Genomic DNA, 18,849 nt, shown 5'->3' with positions numbered 1-18,849 from the left:
GTACTAGGGCAGGCCACCCAGACCCCCGGGACAGGGCTGGGGGGCCACCCCTGGGTTCTGTGGGGCCCAGCAGGGCTGGCCCCCCGGCCGCCCACAGCCTTTGCTCGGCCCCAGGGAGGTTGTGCTCGGCTCTGGACTCCCAAGTAGGAGACAAGGAGCCGCCGGAGGGGTCCCGCAGAGGCCGCAAAGATGATTCGGGGTCTGGAGCATCTCTTAGGAGGAGAGTCTGCGGGAGCTGGGCCTGTTTAGTCTGGAGAACAGAGTACTGAGAGGGATCTCATTAATGCATATAAATATCTCAAGGGTGGGTGGATGTGCCAGACGCTTTTCAGTGGTGCCCAGCAGAGCAATAAGCTAAAGCATCAGAAATTTCACTTCAACGTGAGGAAGAACTTGTTTACGTTCGAGGTGGCAGGGGCACTGGAAGAGGCTGCCCAGGGAGGTCGTGGAGCCTCCCTCTCCAGAGACACCTGGGTGCCTTCCCATGTCACTGGCTCTAGGTGTCCCTGCCTGAGGACGAGGTGATCTCCAGAAGTCACTTCCAACCCCAGCAAGTCTGTCGTTCTGGGATGCTGCCCCACAGAGGGGTGAGGCTGGGCCCTTGGGCACAACCCATTACCCCTCACCAAGTGCCTGCCCTGGACAAAGGTGCTCCATGAGCCTCAGGATCATTCTGCAGCAAAGCCTGGGGCTCTCATTTCCAACATCCACCACCCCACCCACACTGTGTCCTAGGAGAGGGTGGGAAAAGGCCCTCTGTGAATATGGGGAGTCCAGATTTTGGGGAGCTGCCCTAACTCTAGGGGGCAGAGACTGCAAGATACACACCTTGCACTCCAGAGGCTGCAGCCTTGAAAGTCACTTGGGCTTCTCCATTGCCTGCATTATCAGTATGGCCACTGGCACAGCCAGGAAGGGATGTTGTGATGAGAAGCCTTCCAGCCTTAGGGGCAATTCCAGCTCCTCAGCCCATGCCTGTTGGGCAGAGTAGCTGCATACCAGTGGTCTGCTGGCTGCTTTAGAGTCCCTGATAATCTGAAATGGAAAGCAAGCCCTTGGGTTGTGACATGGTTCCCTAAGTATAGCAGTGGAAGCCAAAAATGTACAAGAGTGAAAGGCGAATGTACGAGGGAGATGGAGGAGTATTTACAGCCAAACCAGGGGCTCCCATTGGGTGTTCCCAAAAGTGAGCAACCATTCCTCACCTTTTGTGGGGCTCCTTTTGAGGGACAGGTTGGTGGTAGAAGATGGATATTCCTCTATAGGAATAATTACCAATATATGTCCAGATGGGGCATGTCTGGGCTTGTCTAGCTTCTGCTGCTTGACCGAAAGGCGGCAACTGCAGTGTATTCACCTCAGAGACACGTCTGGCTGGTAGATGCTGCAGCTGGCCTTAGAGACACACCCAGACACGCAAAGCTCCAGTCTACCTCTGTGCAGATGCTTTAAGGCAAGGTGAGAGAAAGGAGCGGATGCTGCTAGAGAGTTTCGATCCAGAGTTTATTCAGATGGCAGAATTCTGAATCTCGTCACAGCTTCTTACAGAATTCTGAACCCCGTGGTTGTTGGCTCTTTTAAGCCCAAGGAGAGGGGGAGGAAGGGAGTAGGGATCCCACCAACCAGGTGCAGGGTGGGCAGGTCTCAGGTGCAAGGGACACCTGGGTGGGCCAATGGCCCCCCAGGGATGCAGGGCATCTTTTGAACTCTGCCAATCACTTGATGCCCCTCTGGAATGCCAGGATTGACAGACAGCACCCAGCAGGAGTCAGGGCAAGGAGAGGGGGAAGTGATTGACACCTGGGAAAGACAGGGATACCTGAGACAAACTATGACTTCACACTGCTACATCTCCCCCTTGTTTTGTTTAAAATGAAGAGGACTGGGTTTGGGGTGCAGAATGCTTGACAAACCACGGTTGGTAAATTGGTTCCTCCTCTTCAAGAGGGTCAGTGTTTTCCACTGAAGCTTCTACGTCTTCCATTGGAGCACTAAGGGCTTCCAAATGGTGGACTTCAGGAGGGGAAGATGAGCTTGAAATTAACTTGTACAGTATGCACTTGATCAGCCCAAGAACAATGCTAACAACTACAATAACAATAACTAAAATAAACAGTACTAAAACCACAGTTTTCAGAATAGATCACAACCAGCCCTAGAGTCCCCAGCCTTTGAACAGTCCACTCAGCCAGTCGTCCGTTTCTCTTTCAATGTCATTCACCATGGTTTTAATTTTGTCGGTCGTGGCATGGACATTCTCTGCTTTTGATGACAAGTTGAGGCAGCAGAGACCTTCAAATTCTTCACAGCGATGGTTGTGCAGAAGGAGCAGATAGTCTATACGTTTGCTTTGGGCTGAGGGACAATCCAGGAGATTGCTGGTGGAATGATCAAGAGTAGGACGAGGAGCAGACTCGGTGTCATGGTGTCTCGAGACTGCACATGAACAGCGGGATCTAAACTGGTACAAGGAACTTAAGAGAAACATATATTACAAACTATTCCAGATAGGAGGCTTAAATGGAATTTCTTCCAGGGAACGCACACAGCGTTTCCTTCTCCAGGCAGCATTAGCCACCTGGGGCGCTTCTGTAGACTTTCCTGAGACCTTGGGGATGTAGGGCCTTACCCATTTGAAAGGAACTCACCTTAAACCCGAGGGGGTGGACACACAGGCATATCCACGTCCCCATGTAACCAATTTGTAAGGTCCCACTGTCTTCCAAGTCTCAGGGTCCTTTACTAGGACTGGAGGCTTTTCTTTCATTGACATCTGACTGCTCCACCAAAGTGGCATATGATGGGTAGATTCAGGCTGTCAAAGGAACAGTTCAGAAAATTGATTGTGAACAGTGCCCTGAATAACCAGATGTGGGGAGGCTCCACTTTCAGGACCTGATATTGTTGGTCCAGGACTCTTTTGATATCATGGTGAGTCCTTTCTACTGTGGCTTGACCTGTAGGGGATTAGGGGATGCCAGTCTTGTGCTCTTCTCCCCATTGCTGCAGGAAGCTCTTGACTTCTTTGGATTTGTAAGTGGGCCCATTGTCAGTTTTCAACTCCTTGGGGATGCCCATGAAAGAAAAAGCTTGTAGGAGGGGCTTTATGGCATCAGAAGACTTTTCTCCTGTGTGGGCAGAGGCATAGACTGCTCCAGAAAAGGTATCTACACTAACATGAACATATTTTTGCCGTCCGAATGACTGTATGTGTGTTACATCAGTTTGCTACAGTTCACAGCTGTTCAGCCCCCTTGGATTTGCTCCTGCACTCATTGTAGGGAGTGCATGTTGTTGGCAATTGGGGCATGTGGCCACAATCGCATTGGCCTGTCCTCGAGTGATGTGAAACTGACGAGCTAGGTCAGGTGCATTTTGGTGGAAAAGCTGGTGGCTGATTTTTACCTTTTCACAAACATCTGGGAGAGGGGCCATCTCTGCAGGCGCAGCAAGAGCATCTGCCCTTCTGTTGCCTTCAGCAATAAACCCTGGCAAGTCAGTGTGTGACCTGACATGCGTCACATAAAATGGTTGCTCTCGGTGTGAGACCAACTTTACAAGTTTTGAGAGCAATTCAAAGAGTGCGATGTTAGAGACTTCTTGCAGTATTGCCTGATCTGCTCTGGATACCACTCCTGCCACATATGCAGAGTCTGTAATCAGATTGAATGGTTCTGAGAATCTTTCAAAGGCCCTAACAACAGCAGCCAACTCAGCAACCTGAGGTGAACCTTCCACCTCAGCAATGTCCGACTCCCACTGCTGGTTTGAGGATCTTTCCAAGTCATAACAGACTTGTGGGATCTCCTGGACGCATCTGTAAAGAGGGTCAGAACCTTTTTTAAAGTCTCTTACTTTGAACACTTCTCAATTTCAGAGTAAATTGAACCTTTTGTTTGAAAATTTTGTAGGCAGGCCGATGGATGGAAATTTGTCCTGAGTAGGAATCTAGAGCAAACTGCAACGCTTCATTTTCCCGAAGCAATTGTTCCAATATTTTCTTAGTATTTTGGCTAGATTTTAACTCTATTGGAATGTAAATGCACTCAAAGTCACATCCTGCTAGCTCCCTGATCCGAGTCCTAGCTTTCAGGATCAGTTCTGCTACCAGCTCTTGGGGCATTGTCATTCTCTTGGACCTTTGGTGACTAAGGAAAACCCACTATAAAATCAAGAGAGGGTCCTTCTGTTCCTGGTCCTTTTTAGGTGATTCCTTTGCCTTGGGTGTTTGTTTTTTCTCCCACTGGAAAATGATTCCATGGAGGTGTGGCAACTTACCTGAGATGATAAATTTGAATGGCAGGTCAGGCCGACATTGGTTGGCCGGTCTTGTGGACATTGCTGTCTGAACTTTTTCTAGAGCTTTCTGTGCCTCTGGGGTAATAGCCCTAGGAGAACTCGGGTCCTCATTGCCCCATCACATCTAGCCACAGAATCCTAGAATGGTTTGGGAAGAAGGGACCTTAAAGGTTCTCTAGTCCAAATCCCTGCTCATTGCAGGGACATCTTCAGCTAGATCAGCCTGCTCAGGGCCCTGTCCAACCTTGACTTTGGATCTTTCCAGGGATGGAGCATCCCTGTTTTAGGAAGATGAGTGCAGTGCCAGCACAGCTGCATCCTAGGTCTCCAGTTCATTCTGGGTGCAGGAATCTCCCTGAGGTGTTGTGTCAAACACAACCTTATTTGTCAGCTCCAGGAGATCCTGAGGGTGCCCCGTATGTGGGAGGCTCCAAACCACCCAGCTCTGGCTTCCACTGATACCATTGCCTTGGGTTTGCATCCCCTTATCTACCACAAGCAATACTGGATTAAGGCCCATGTTCATTATAATAACACAGATGAAATTTCACAAAATTAAAATAAATTAAATTTTGAAACTCCATTTCAAGAAAGAAAATTAATTGAAAATTCATGGAATTAAATTTCAAGATTTCATGAAACTGAGTGACATTTTGAAATTTCATTAAATGAAATTAACATAATGAAATGAAATTTAATTAAATGAAATAAAATGAAACGATGGAATGAAGCTTGATGAAATGAAATGAAACTAAATGAAACGTCAAGTTTTCATGACATGAAATGTCGTTGAATGAAATAGAATGAAGTGAAAAACATTATCTGTTATGACCGAAGTTCCCCACAAGCCCCACCAGATGGTTTGCGCGGTTTTTCCGCCCATCAGTGCCCGCGAACCTTTCTGGACCCGCTCGCCAACCGTAGCGCCGCGCGCCCTCTCGCGAGACAGAGGGCCGGGGCGCTTATAAAGCCTGCGCGGGGGGAAGGCGTCCCTTCCGGCCCGGCGCGTGGACAAGATGGTGGGTGCGGAGGCCTCTGGCCTGGCCGCGCATCCCGCGGGCATCGCCGCCATCCCGGCCCCGCCCGCCGCGCCGCCCTGCGCCCGCCGCCCCCGGCACCTGCGGGACGCCGTGCGGGGCTCATCTCGGGGCGCGGGCGAGGCGTTGCGCCAGGGGGCCGGCCGGGCCTGTGCGGTGCCGGGCGGGGCGCGGGGTCTGGGGGCCGCAGGCAGCTATGGGGGCATTTGGGGCGCTTTTTTTGTAGGAAGGGGGGCGGCTTCTCTCTAGAGAGCTCCTGTGGTTATGGCCTTTTTAAGGTAACTCGTGTGGAGTATTTAATTTTCTTAAATCCGTGCTTATTTTTAGTTCCTTCTACAGCTGCACGGTATTTTTCTTTAATATGCGTGTGGGATTGGATGGGTAAATCTTTCTTTGGGGTGAGTTCTCCGGATGGAAGCCAGGCTTTAATGGCTCTCAGGCTGCAGGGGTGGTACTCGAGAGGAAAATCTTCGAAAAAATTACTGCGCTTCTGGCCAGAGCGACAGGCAGGTGTTGGGATGCTACTTTACCGCAGTTTTTCAAACTGAAATTGTCTCTGTAATGCTGATTTTGGTACCGATTCATTGAAAAATGTGATGCTGCATTTTCTAGACTTGTGGGGTGGACTTAACATGTTGTGTTAAATTACAGCTTCTCTAGTTCCCTGCCCAGAGCGGGACTTGGTGACATCTTAGAATAAATTTGGATGGGGCGTTAAAGAAATCTGAGAAGTACATAGTTATTGCGTGGGGATTACATTTCTATAACATAATAGAATTCAGAAGCCCAGCAGGTGATGGTGGGAATTTCTAGGATGCAGGATGTCTTGGATACGTGTAACATTAGTGTTCTCAGGCAAGGACAGAGCTTTCTTTGGCCCCGAGTGGGCATAGGCAAGCCTTTGTAGCAAGCACTGAGTGCTGGTTCTCTCTCCGCAGTCTCACCGCAAGTTCTCAGCCCCGAGGCACGGCTCCCTGGGCTTCCTGCCCCGCAAGCGCAGCAGCAGGCACAGGGGCAAGGTCAAGAGCTTTCCCAAAGATGACCCCAGCAAGCCTGTCCATCTCACCGCCTTCCTGGGCTACAAAGCTGGCATGACCCACATTGTCCGGGAGGTGGACAGACCTGGATCTAGTATGTATTAATGTTCCTCCTAAAACAGGAGGTGGATTTGGTCAGGAATGGTGACAAGTGGCCCCTTGAGCGGCAGCTCTGGGTTTTATTCCTAGCTTGACTTTGCTCTGTTCCAAGTCCAAGTAGGAGGTGTATTTCTGCTGTAACCGCTGGTTTGGTTTAGCTGCACAGTAACAGGCTCCTTGGGATGGCTCTTCTGGACGGAGGGACATCAGTCAGCTGCATTTGGTGTTTTTTTGGAGATTATCCAGTCCTGAATGTATTATTTGCTGGCATCCATTTTGCCTATCCAGCTTGGCTGACCTTTTTCCTCATGAGCCAGCCTCAAAGTTTTGCAAGGCATTAAGTTATGGCTTCAGAGTTGGTTGCTTTAGCCTGCATCTTCTCTGTGAAAAGAGCTTCAGTCATTTAACCTTTCACATGGAGGACTTGAGAGTGAGAAAAAACCGGTGGTGTTAAAAGAGTTGCTGCTGGAATTAATTGTGCTGTGTTTCTGTTTCCATCCAGAGGTGAACAAGAAGGAGGTGGTGGAGGCAGTCACTATTATAGAGACCCCTCCCATGGTCATTGTGGGCATCGTGGGGTACGTGCAGACTCCTCGTGGTCTCCGTAGCTTCAAGACCATCTTTGCCGAGCACATCAGCGACGAGTGCAAGCGCCGCTTCTACAAGAACTGGTGAGACAGCAGGGCCTTGCCTCGTCTCAGGCTGTGGGTTGTGTTTTTACTGCTGGGTTGCAATGATCCTAGCATGGCTTTTTAGCAGTTAGTGTTTAGCTTTGACAGACTGGCCTAATAATGGGATAGGCTGTAGGAATGGCTCCATGAGGGTGGCAGCATAACTTTAGGTAGTGCTGGTGTGGGTGTGGTGGCTTTGGGCCTGCCCAGGAGCTCCCTAACAGGCTACACGTGATGATACTTCGACGGGCGGACATAAAGAAATCGCCTCTGGCGCTTGTTGTTGAGTGTCGAGTCCTGACTGTAGCCCTGTTCTCTCAGGAAAGGGGAAGACAAGTGTCACTTGTGATTGCCATTCCAGGCGCTGCTGTTGTGATTGAAAGTGTGCGTTTGCCCAAGTGTGGCTCCAGCGTGTCTGGAGCTTTCAGCCTGTTTATGAACTTGGCAGGCTGAAAAGACGTCAGAGTGGAGCAATAAGATTCTCAAGGGTGTTTAATGACCTCGCTGTCAGGCACATAAGGCGGGAAATAAGGGTATTTTGAAGCAGATCACAGTCATTTCACAATTGCTTTAAAGATCAGGGTTTTTTTCTGTTATTGTTTGACATCTCCTTACAGTCTTTTGTTTTCTGTAGCGTGAATGTTAATGTGCTTTGGAATTCATGGCAGCTCCGCTCAGCTTTGGCAATTTTGCCACTGTCTGATGAGCTCCAGGCTCCGCTTGCCAGTGGAAAAGAGTCATTAGAAGCTGGCAATGAGCCAAAGCCAACTAAGGTGGCAACTCCTTCCGCTCACCCCACTTCCCTGGGGATTGATGAAGGGCTTAGCCAAACCTTGTCTCTGCTCTGCTCCTGAAGGCACAAGTCCAAGAAGAAGGCCTTCACCAAATACTGCAAGAAGTGGCAAGATGAGGAGGGCAAAAAGCAGTTGGAGAAAGATTTCAATAGCATGAAGAAGTACTGCCAGGTTATTAGAGTCATGGCTCACACTCAGGTAAGTGCCTGTGGGCACAGGTATGCTGGAAACTGCTGAGAGAGCAGGCTTGAAACTTGATCCATCTCTGTAGGGAGATTTCTGCCCTCCCCTGCAACTTGATGCTGTCTATTCAGCACATTACACATTCATTCTCTACAGAGCTGTGCTCACTGAATGTTTGAGGAACCGTGGCAACCACTGGCTGGTTTTGAAGGAGCATCCAAAAGAGACTGAGCTGTAGTAGGAACTTTTTGGGCTCAGTCCTTTGCTGATACTGTGTAGACCAAGTCTCTTTTAATTTCAGCTACAAATAAAACCAGACTGAACATTTAACTCAGGGGTTTGTGTGCTCAGCATCGTTTCAGGCTGCATTCTCTTGGGATTGTGAGCACTCAGCCTTCTGGCAGCTTCTCTTGCTCAGCTGGTGGAGATATTCTGCTGAGTGATGGGGTGTCTTCCCAGCTGTCAGTGCTCTGACTGACTTTTTTGGGAGATGGATTAAATCTTTTGAGTTGGCTCTAAGTGCAGTAAGATGGCAAATTTTACTAGAATTAATTTCCTGTAGTAGACAGTAGAGGTAGTGTTGCAACCTCTATTGATTCCCTCTGCTGAATACAGTAGAAGTAACTGTAAAAGCGGTTCAGCCCAAAGTGGCCTTAAGTGTGGCAGGTTTTATCAGACAATCAGAACAGTTTAAGTTGGAGAGGACATTAAGGATCATCCAGTTCCAACCCCCATGCTGTGCGCAGGGGCATCTTCCACTACACCAGGTTGATCAGGCCCCTGTCAAACCTGACTGAACAATTGTCGGGGGGGGGGGGGGGGGGGGGCATCCAGAGCTTTGCTTTTCTGGGCAGTCTGTGCCAGTGACTCACAACCTCATAATAAAAATAATCTTTAAATCCAATTTCAATACACTCTTGTTTAAGTTTAAAACTATTGCCCTTTGTTTCTAGTTATTATTCCTCAGTGTAATTTTGCTGATGCCTGTGCGGTTAGAGAACTCTGTGCTCCTGTGGGTGGCATATACCTTCCACCTGCAATGACTTAAAAGCCACTAAACAACTTTCCCCCTTACTGTAGGGCCTTCTTTAAGTTCTGTATTTTGGAAAAAGGATACTAGAGAAATACATTAGGCCAGGGCTAAAAGGATGCTGGGCTAATTAATACAGGGTCCGTTTCAGAAGAGCAGGAGCTGAATATCATGTTTTTTGTGTCCTAGATGCGTTTGCTCCCCCTGAGACAGAAGAAGTCTCACCTGATGGAGATTCAGGTGAATGGTGGCACTGTTGCTGAGAAGGTGGATTGGGCCCGGGAGAAGCTGGAGCAGCAGGTGCCTGTATCAACCGTCTTTGGCCAGGATGAGATGATAGATGTCATTGGAGTCACCAAGGGCAAGGGATATAAAGGTAAACACATGGAAGTTCTTCTCTTTGTGATAGGGTGCGGTTTTTAATGAAATCCTGGCCTTGTGTTTTCATAAGTGCTTGTGCCAAGAGCTGGGTAGGTAAATCCATACTGCTGTCACAGTTCAATGATGAGACCATGGAATGAGCGCTGGGCACAGCGCCTGACATCTGTGAGGAGTCATTCCATGCTGCCTTCCTTCTGAGAACACAGACCAGGGACAGCCAGGGAGGGAGCTTCACCTGAAAGCCTTGATTCCTGGGATGCTGGGTCTCTGCTTCCCTTTATGCTGCCTGCAGCTTGAAAAGGTGGCTTAAACTCATATTGAAGACCGAAGTGACATCTCAGCTTGACAACAGACTGCTTTGGTCCCTTGCAGGTGTCACCAGCCGCTGGCACACCAAGAAGCTGCCGCGCAAGACTCACCGTGGGCTGCGCAAGGTGGCCTGCATTGGTGCCTGGCACCCCGCCCGCGTGGCCTTCTCCGTGGCCCGAGCGGGCCAGAAGGGCTACCACCACCGCACCGAGATCAACAAGAAGGTTGGTGTCTCTCAGCTGCTGGGAAGGAGTGAGAGCTGCCTGATGTCACTTGCTCTGTGACAGAGAACAGAGTGGGGAGTTCTGCTTGGGGTGTTTTGCCGTGTTAGAATGTTGTCTTGGGGATAGTGGCCATGGTTAGTTATGTTGGATAACTAAAATTCTTGGATGGCCACGTGTTTCCCAAGTGCAGCAGACTCTTTCCTCTGAGGCTTTGTAGAATTCCTTACACTTTATCCTATGACAGGCTCTTTCTCTTACCTTTTGCTAAGTAGACTTTTTGTTTTTAGATTTACAAGATTGGCCAAGGTTACCAAATCAAGGATGGAAAGCTGATCAAAAACAACGCATCCACTGATTATGACTTGTCTGACAAGAGCATTAACCCTCTGGTGAGTTGCTGCAGCTCTGTGTCTAGTCTGCTTGTGAGCTGCAGTCCTGAGAGGCAAATGGGCCCTGATAAAAGTCACAAAATTATTAAATAAAGAGCTCTTGAGTAAGTCAGCTGCTGTTGCAGGTGGTGGTGTTTAGTCAGCCTCAGTATTGACTTGTATAACATGGAAATTAAATTTATGTGGCAGTAGGACAGAGATGTTGCAAACCTTAAATGGTACTTGCACAAGGGATAACTTAGAAGAGCTTTTGCTGTTTTGTCAGCCTCTTCTGCTGTTCTTGATGAAAGCCCTATAGCAACAACTAAATGGCTGCATCAAGAAACTTGACGGGTGAAAGGCAGTACTGGAAACAGGATTTCAGTGGATGTGGGACTGACCAAGGCCCAGAAACGGTGTGGATCTGTAGGCAGATGTGATCACTGGTCCTGCTTGGTACAGAGCACTGACTGTTCTCTCCTTGCTCAGGGAGGCTTTGTCCACTACGGTGAGGTGACCAATGACTTCATCATGGTGAAGGGCTGTGTTGTGGGCACCAAGAAGAGGGTCCTGACCCTGCGCAAGGTGAGTAGTGGGCTGGAACAGTTTAAGGGAGCTGTGCTGCCTCTGGTGCAGGTGGTGTGCCTGCTGTTCTGGGAGTCATGTGGCTTCCTAGAACGAAAAGCCTTCCACACAAACCCACCTCATAGTAATGGTCTTGGGAGTGGCATGAGGTCATTTCTGCAGGTGTAGTGATGGACATGGTTTAGGCTTGAGAAATCTTGTGACCAGAAGGACACTGGTGGAGTGGGGCTTGTGCTGCAGGGAGCTGGCCAGTCTTCAGCCTGGGAGGCCAAAGGTGCAGGGTAGATGGCTCATGGTCAGGTGTTCCTTGCGCATGGTAGCAGCTGAAGTCTAAGGTGAGGGTCTCAGGAGGCATTAGCCATGGAGAGGACAAGAAGTAGCCAGTGTATTGGAGGCTAAAAGGGTGCTGCTGCTGCAGCTGCATACTCACCTGGCATCTCTCTTTTTAGTCCCTGCTGGTGCAGACCAAGCGCCGGGCTCTGGAGAAGATTGACTTGAAGTTCATTGACACAACCTCCAAGTTTGGTCATGGCCGCTTCCAGACAGCTGAGGAGAAGAAGGCTTTCATGGTAAGGGCTCTTCCTGGCACTTTTATTGCTGTACCATTGGGTTGTCTTCCAGCTCATGGCAGCTGATAGCTTGGCCTTTGGGCTGTCATGTGGCCAAAGTTCCTGTGAAACAGAAACTTCAGTTGAGAGGCCTCCTCCTGCCAGCTTGGTTATAAATAACTGCTGGGGGCCTGGGGTCTCTGTTCCCCAGTGACAACTCTGTGTCTAAGGCGTGATGCCACATTAGGGCACAGGTTGTTCACTGCTCCATTTCCTCTTAAGAGCAGCTCAGGAGGAGGTTGCTCACAGTGGTGGCATTCCCAGTTTGTTACTGGCTGAAGAAAGCAGCTGGGAGCTCTGAAGGCCGTGGCAGGGTCCGAGCAGTGCTGTGCTCTGGGCCGAGCAGGAGCTTCCCCACCAGGTGGCACCAGCGTTGCTGCTCGGGCGCGTCCGGAGTCACCCAGCCAGCCCAGAGTGCTGCGCCACATTCAGCTTTCCCAAAACCTCTGGCTGTGGGATTGGGGTTCCCTGTGGGTTGCAGTGTGGAGGGCTTTTTTTGCCTTGATTTCTTAACAGCTTTTGTGATTAGGATGTTATGTCTTTTGTGCAGGCTGCTGTTTACATAGCTTTTTTTTTGTGGGTTTTTTCCAGGGACCACTCAAGAAGGATCGCATTGCAAAAGAGGAGGCAGCCTAATGGGTGGAATAGTCCGATGGCCTGTGTGCTCTCAGACCAAAAAATAAATACTTCTAAGAAATTAATTTTGCCTGTTGTTATATACATAGCTGTGTGAAGCCTTGTACTCTGACTGCAGGTTCTACATGTGGATCAAACCAGAGAAGCATGTGAAGGTTTAGCTCATGAGTATCCACCTTATAGCAGGGTTGCTCTAAAAAAAACGAAGCTGCTGTTGTTGGTTTTGCAGAGCAGAGATTGTGGGTCAGTGCAGGATGTCTCTGGGTGTGTGAAATAGTGAAGCAGCATGGCCCCTAAATGTGTTTGCAGTTGCTGATATATTTCTCCACCTGTCAAGCCCCAGCTGGGTAGACAGAGAGCTTTGAGTCAAATGGGTTTTGAAATAACCCAGACAGTTCAAACCACTACATTTTAGGAAGCTGGTGGATGCTGGCTGTTGCCATGGAAACCTTCCAGTGTCTGTATGGCAGGGGCTGTATCTTGCACATTTTGCAAATTCAGTTTGTTGCTGCCCCTGAGAGCAGCAGAAGGCAGCAGGTATCCTGAAAAATCTCAGCCTCACAACAGCTGGGTTTTTCTGAATTGCATGTATTTTCCCTGCTGCTGAAAGGTGGCAGGAGGCAAGCCTGCCTGGCTGGGGACGGGGGTGATCTGCATCCCACCTGAGTAGGTGGGAGAGCTGTGAGTGCCGCAGGTGTTGTGTTACTGCCTGGCCTAAAATACCCTGCTGGCTCCAGGGGAGATGGTTTGGTGTGTCCTTCCGTCACCGTAATTGGAGACGTGGCAGCAATTGAGGCAATAAGTGCAGACCTTCACACCAAAGTGTAGCGCTGCCCTGAAACAGACCTGGGTTGGCCCTATTTGCTCTTATCTGAAGTGGGGAAAGGTGGGATGTCGAGATTTTTTTCTTGTGGTGAACGAGAGCCTTCTAAGAGTTAAAAGGTGGCAAGGAGGAAAAACATTTACCTTGTTTCCCTAGAAACCGGACTGGGTGACTGAATGAGCTGCCTGGCTCACTGTCAGCCTCATTTAACATATGAACCTACTGGCTGATTTCAGCCAAGTGAAATAAGAGAGAAATAATAATTCTTCTCTTGTCACAAGTCTCAATTTGGCAGGTAGGTGGGAGAAGATCCTTAAATTAGTATTCCTCTGATGCAGAAAAGTGGAATTCCTAACATCTGTCTATCCTGAGCCTGCAGTTTTATATGCAGCTCTGAGGAGTGAGGTTTTTTTTCCCCTCCACCTGTTAGCCTTAGGTGGGCTTTTCACTTTTTAAAGCTGGTATGTACTAGCTGACTAGGGAGGGCATGGCTCTGAGCCAGCCCTGCCTGCTGCTGCTTCTCACCAGTCAGATGGCATCCAAGGGAATTGGGATTAACAGGATAAATTTATGTGCTGGGGGTGAGCATTCATGACAAACTGTGGACTACCTTGATAAAAATCTCTAAAAATGCCTAATTTTACCATACCTTATGGTGGGAGCCCTGGGATGTTGCCGATTTTAAGTGACAATTATAGCGGAGGGAATTTTTAGTCAAATTGGCACCTAAGTAGGTGGAAGCTGTCCTGGAGGAATGTCATTGTTGAAGATGCTCGGCGTGTGTCTGGCAGGAGGAGTTGCTTTGTCTTGCAACCCAGTGCCAGACTTGTATTTGTTTATTTTTGAAGCGATTGTTGCTGACTGATAAAATAGCGGACGGTGAGGGAAAAAAACCCCACAAAAGCAGTTTCCTGGAATCCTAAGGACATCCAACGTCAGGAGGTGGCGCTCCTTCCTCTATAGACACTTGTCACCGAGGCCTTGCTGGTGGGACTGGCCTGGAGAAAAACCCTGCTTAGCCAGGTCACCCGGGCTGTGTGAGTCCTCTGAGCCCCACGATGACACCCGGCTGCCTTGCTGCGCAGCTCCTGGGAACCTGCTGTGGGGTGTCCCTGCCAAGCCCTGTGCCTGGGGAGTGAAGCCATGGGATGCCAACCTGGCTTTGGCAAAGCCTCCCACTCCTAAAACCTAGGCCCACCCTGCAGCTCTCATCTCCCAGCCTTCCTGCTCCTGCAAAATATATGTCCTCTCTTTTGGGGACAATCCCCAGTGCAACAGGCAGCAATTGTTGCAGATCACACACTGGTCCAGCAGTTCCTGAGAGACAACATTTTTAGGGTGACTTAATTAAATATAAATGTTTCTTTTTGGCACTGTCATCTCATATCCCACTGCTCCATGAATGCTGTGGTGGTGCTGCTTGCCTGCATCTTCCCTGCTCCAAAATGTCCAACAACATTCCAGTCCTGTCAGAAAAGATCCCGCACCCTGGTGATGCTCAGACCAACCCAAGAGCCACAGGAGGACAGGGACAGCCCTGGCCCTGCTGAAATAACACCAAAAGCCGTGGGAACGTGCCCTGTCCCAGCTGGTGGTGGGAGGGCTGCGGCTGGGAAGCGGGGCTGGGTTTCACCCCCGGCAGCCGGTGCTCCCCAGCTGCCGGCGGTGCAGGCCTGGGACCGGGCGCTCCCGGCTGGGGGCCGCTCTTCCAGCGGCATCTGGCCCCAGCCAGCGCTGCCGCCTCTTTTCCTTGCCGAAGATGAAACGAGATGCAGCTGTGATGCTGGAGCGGAGACCTTAGAAGTGTGTAAGGATGCCTGGGGGGGGGGGGGGGGGGGGGTGGAAATTGGGTTCAAGTTGGAGGTCTTGGCTCCCGCAGTCAGCTTCACAAGTGGCCCAGCTGACACCCTGCCTTCCCAGCCCGGCCCCTGCCTTTGATCCCAGTGACAAGCAGGGAGCTTCAAGTATGCTCGCTGGGGGAGAAGGGCTGACGAAGGTGCCCCGGGGGAGCCGCGGCCGGGTTCACGCACCGCGGCGGCTTTTCTGCCAGAGCAGCTCCACCGAGGGCGGCGTGCGTTTGATTTGCAGCACCCCCCCCCCGGCCTGAGGACTCCTTTTGTACCTGACAACTTGCTGGCTTCTCACCAACCCTTAGATGTGCCTGGACCTGGGGGCATGGATGTGGTGGGGAGTGGTTCCCCACAGAGGCACTCCCAGCGTGGGCCAAGGGGTCGGCAGGCAGCCCTGCTCCAGGACTGCAGCTCCCGGTGCCAAAACAAAGCCAAAGCTGAAGTTTCCCCATTCTCACGGCTACCAGGCCTTCTCGCCATGGAGATGTCAGTAGTCCCGGTGCAGCACTGTTCCCGGGCTGGGCACAGGATTTATGGGAGCTCATGTCAGTTTTGGGAAGTCTTTTCATTCCTTCCCTCAGCACGGTGCTGGGGAACCACATGTTTCTGTGGCGACCAATGGGCGCATGGGGGAAGACTAAATTTATCTTCTACAGGCTCCCAACTTCCCCAAACTGTGTGGGGCCGTCCTCCCTCCCTGGCAGGGACAGCTCCTGTGCCGGGGTCCCCTGGATGCCCAGGTGCCACCCAGCTCCCTACAAGCCCCAAAGCACTCCAATGTCAGGCATTCTTGGTAGCATGCGTGGCATCAAATTCAAACCCAAGGATTGAATCAGAGAAAGATATACACCTAGATCTGGCTTGGAGATCTAAGGGATACCTCTCTGAGACTGCCCACCAGGCTCAGGCATCACTTCACACCCAAATGCCACATCGCAGGCCTCTTAAAACATGTGTTTTTTAACTTCTTTATTGACACCAGTGGCAGTAGAGACTGAATTAAGCCAACAGGGGCCGTTGCTGCTGGGGACAGCCCTGCAGGAAGTCAGTGAGAGAAGCTACCCCCACATGTATCATTCCAGAGGATAATTCCCCCTCACCTTTGTGGCTGGAGCTGTCAGATGTATGCTCTGCTCCTCTCTGCCACTGTCTCTGAGGGGTAGATGGAAACCAAAGCTCATTATTCCCCTTGGGAATCAGCCAACAGCTGGGGCTCTGGCAGGCCAGGTCGGCGAGGAGCTGTTGATGGTGGAGGTATTTATAATCTTTGTTTGGTTCCAGCAAGGCTGGACGCCCACTCCCGCTTCCCTTCATACAATAAGATCAAACAGCTCCGGGACATTTCCTTGCTCCTTGCAGATGAAATTCTTGCATCTGCCGACCTGCTCCGCCCTGCCCGGGGTTGCAGCCTCTTCCTTCACTTGAAGACCTGGAGGGTTGCTGCTGCTGTTTATTTTGCCCCTAAACTAGGGATTTGCTCATTTTTCCCACCTCATTTTCCCCACCTCATTCCTACCTCATTCAGAGCTTATGGGCGAGGGGTAGAGGACTAGGGCTGTGGCACCTTCCCCACCGCATCTTCCTTCCCTCTCCCACTTCTGAAGGAGCTCAGCTGTGCTTGTTGGGTCACATGTGGACTTTGCCCATGGATGTCACGGCAATTGGAGCAGGAAAGCAGGAACTGGCACCTTACCCAAGGGCAAGATGCCTGGCAGGAGTTTGTATCTGTCCCACGCATCCATCTTCCTCTTTGGTGCCTGGCCCTGGTGACAAGCAGGGATAAGGAGAGGATGAGGTTCTAAGGAAGGCAGTACACCTGTGCTGGGCAGGTTGTCTGCATCACAGATGATGTGGAGGCAGGATGTACATCCTTGCTGCTGGAACCTCTTGCCGCTGGCCTCATCCCAGCCCAAGGCCCTCACCATGCAGCTGTGTTGGGGATCTCATCAGACCCTTCCACAAAGGCCATTTTGTTCTGGTGATCCCTCCCAGGTGCTCAGCAATGGGAGACCCCTCCACCACCACTGCAGCCAGGGATGCAGGAGAGACAGCATGCAGCATCTTGAGGGAGGTGACACTGAACACTGACAAAGGCTGACTGTCCCCCAGGGTCTGCTTGAGGCAGAGTGGAATCATCTCCTGGCACCGAGCCACTGGCAAATACCAGCCCAGATTCACCTGCCTCCTCTCCAAGAGGGGTTTTCCTGCTGGACAGGAGCAGGTCCCAGGGATTCCAGCCAGCTGATGGAAGCTGTGGTTGACCGTACCCCAAGCCATGCCGTGCTGTCCTGTCCATCTCCCAAGGAGGTTTCCATTCCCCTCTCCAAGCAGGAGCCTTCCCAGGTGTCCTCGGTATTGAGGGGCTGCTGGCATGGCAGGGGAGCCTGGATGTGGGCAGGAGACACAGCTGCTTTTCATGTCCTCCCTCACAGCACAGCTCATGCTCAATCTTTCAGCAGGTCCCTGTGATCTAGGGGTAAATTATGGGTGTCAGGTCTGGGGCAGCCAAGAGGGGATTTTGCAGGGGGAGACGTAGCAGGGAACAGCACGTGTGAGTGGTGGGGGAAGGACAGAGCAGGGCGGTCCATGGCTGGATTTTGGTACCTTTACAGCATTTCCTCCTGGAGCATGCCAGGGTTTGGAGTGCCAAAATGCATGTCACCCCCACTTCGAGCCTTCCTCATCCCTTCTTCTTCACCCCAAGAATTCATCCCAAAGGAAACCCCCAGTACTGTCCCCCCATGCCTTCCTGCTCCTCCTCCTTGCCCCCAGGGTGCTGAGCCGGGTCCTGCGGTGCGGAGCGTGGGATGTGTGCCAGAGGAAGCAGTGGAGACGGCGGCGGGGCAGGGACCCAGGTGTGAACCCACCCAGGTAGCGGGGCCGTGACTCAGCCAGCAGAGAGAAAGCGCCGCGCTGCCCCAGCTCTGCCACGGCCGAGCCCGGGAGGGCTCCGGCGGGGAAACCAGACACGCCACTGGCCTCACACTCACCAGCCTTTTGCTCCAGCGGCCGTGCCTGGCTGCCCCGCGGCTGCTGGGATGCAGGAGCACTGAGCTTTCAAATTTAGTGCTCTTCATTTCCATGGGAAAAAGCACCTCCTTCCCCTGGACACATGTACCCCAAAGATTTTCCACCCCTGGGTCCAGTCTAGTGTTCAAATCTGATGGGATCCAACCACGGAGACCCTTTCTCCTTGCAGGCAACCTTCCCTCCTCCTTCTCTTTCTCTGCAAAGAGTTAAATCTCTCTCCAATTCAGCACCTTTTCCCCTCCCTCCTGCCCCCGGGATAATGTTTAACCTAGCTCACTGCTAATTAAATATCGATGACCTCAGGCAGGTTTTGTTATCGTCTGGAAACACCTGATGCATGTGTCACCAGAAAGAGTTTTTCTTGTCTCAAGTACACCAGCAATCCTTGAACTCATGTTGGCTTTTCCCTTCCCACCCCGTCGGCTGCCCCTGCCCGTGGGCACCACCGAGGCTCTGCTGGCAACCAAGTGACTCCGACTCGTGTGGGCTTGTTGTAGCCACTCCTAATTGCAGGGGACAGACACGGTGGGAAGGAAAGTTTTATTCCTCCTTTCCTTTCCCAAAGCGTGGCCACTGCTGCCCACTATCCACAGCCGAGCAAGCTCAGCTAGGACTTGGTGGACCTTCCTCTTCTTGGCTGAGTCTGTTCTTTCCTACCTCCTGTGAGCATGGAGATGACCTGTCTTGGGGTTTGGCTCTCCAAAATATCTCCTGGGTTTTCCCAGGGGAGCAGCAACATTCCACAAGGAAAACTCCCCATTCCTTCTTCTCCTATCCTCCAGGGTAGACTTGGACCTACAGTGGAGAATGGGATAGAAAAAAAAGGGAGCAAAAGAGAGGCAGTGAGAAAAGGGAGGCTGTGAAGGGGTACTGGGAAGAGGTTGT

At 51.1% G+C, this 18,849-nt stretch overlaps 1 protein-coding gene and 1 non-coding gene across 2 annotated transcripts; both read left to right on the top strand.

Annotated features, from left to right (window-relative positions):
* Nucleotides 1-5,196: 5,196 nt before the first annotated feature.
* On the top strand, nt 5,197-12,326 carry RPL3 (ribosomal protein L3). The gene is made up of 10 exons (XM_059846469.1): nt 5,197-5,318; nt 6,275-6,467; nt 6,975-7,143; nt 8,000-8,135; nt 9,340-9,526; nt 9,904-10,064; nt 10,352-10,453; nt 10,922-11,017; nt 11,467-11,586; nt 12,217-12,326. Exons 1-10 carry the CDS (start codon nt 5,316-5,318, stop codon nt 12,259-12,261), a joined length of 1,212 nt encoding a protein of 403 aa, XP_059702452.1. The 5' UTR covers nt 5,197-5,315; the 3' UTR covers nt 12,262-12,326.
* On the top strand, nt 9,644-9,736 carry LOC132328264 (small nucleolar RNA U83B). The gene has a single exon (XR_009486726.1). It is a non-coding gene; the product is annotated as a small nucleolar RNA U83B (small nucleolar RNA).
* Nucleotides 12,327-18,849: the final 6,523 nt, after the last annotated feature.

This window comes from Haemorhous mexicanus, chromosome 5 (genome assembly GCF_027477595.1).
Source record: "Haemorhous mexicanus isolate bHaeMex1 chromosome 5, bHaeMex1.pri, whole genome shotgun sequence".
In the NCBI taxonomy this organism is placed as follows: Eukaryota; Metazoa; Chordata; class Aves; order Passeriformes; family Fringillidae; genus Haemorhous; species Haemorhous mexicanus.
Note: the sequence above shows the minus strand (reverse complement) of the source record. Positions and strands in the feature narration are given on the sequence as shown.

Bases quoted from the DNA above. Each gene is read 5' to 3' on its own strand.
- RPL3 (XM_059846469.1), top strand. The intron at 10,065-10,351 runs GTTGGTGTCTCT...TTTTGTTTTTAG, and splicing joins GCACCGAGATCAACAAGAAG to ATTTACAAGATTGGCCAAGG. The intron at 11,587-12,216 runs GTAAGGGCTCTT...GGTTTTTTCCAG, and splicing joins AGGAGAAGAAGGCTTTCATG to GGACCACTCAAGAAGGATCG.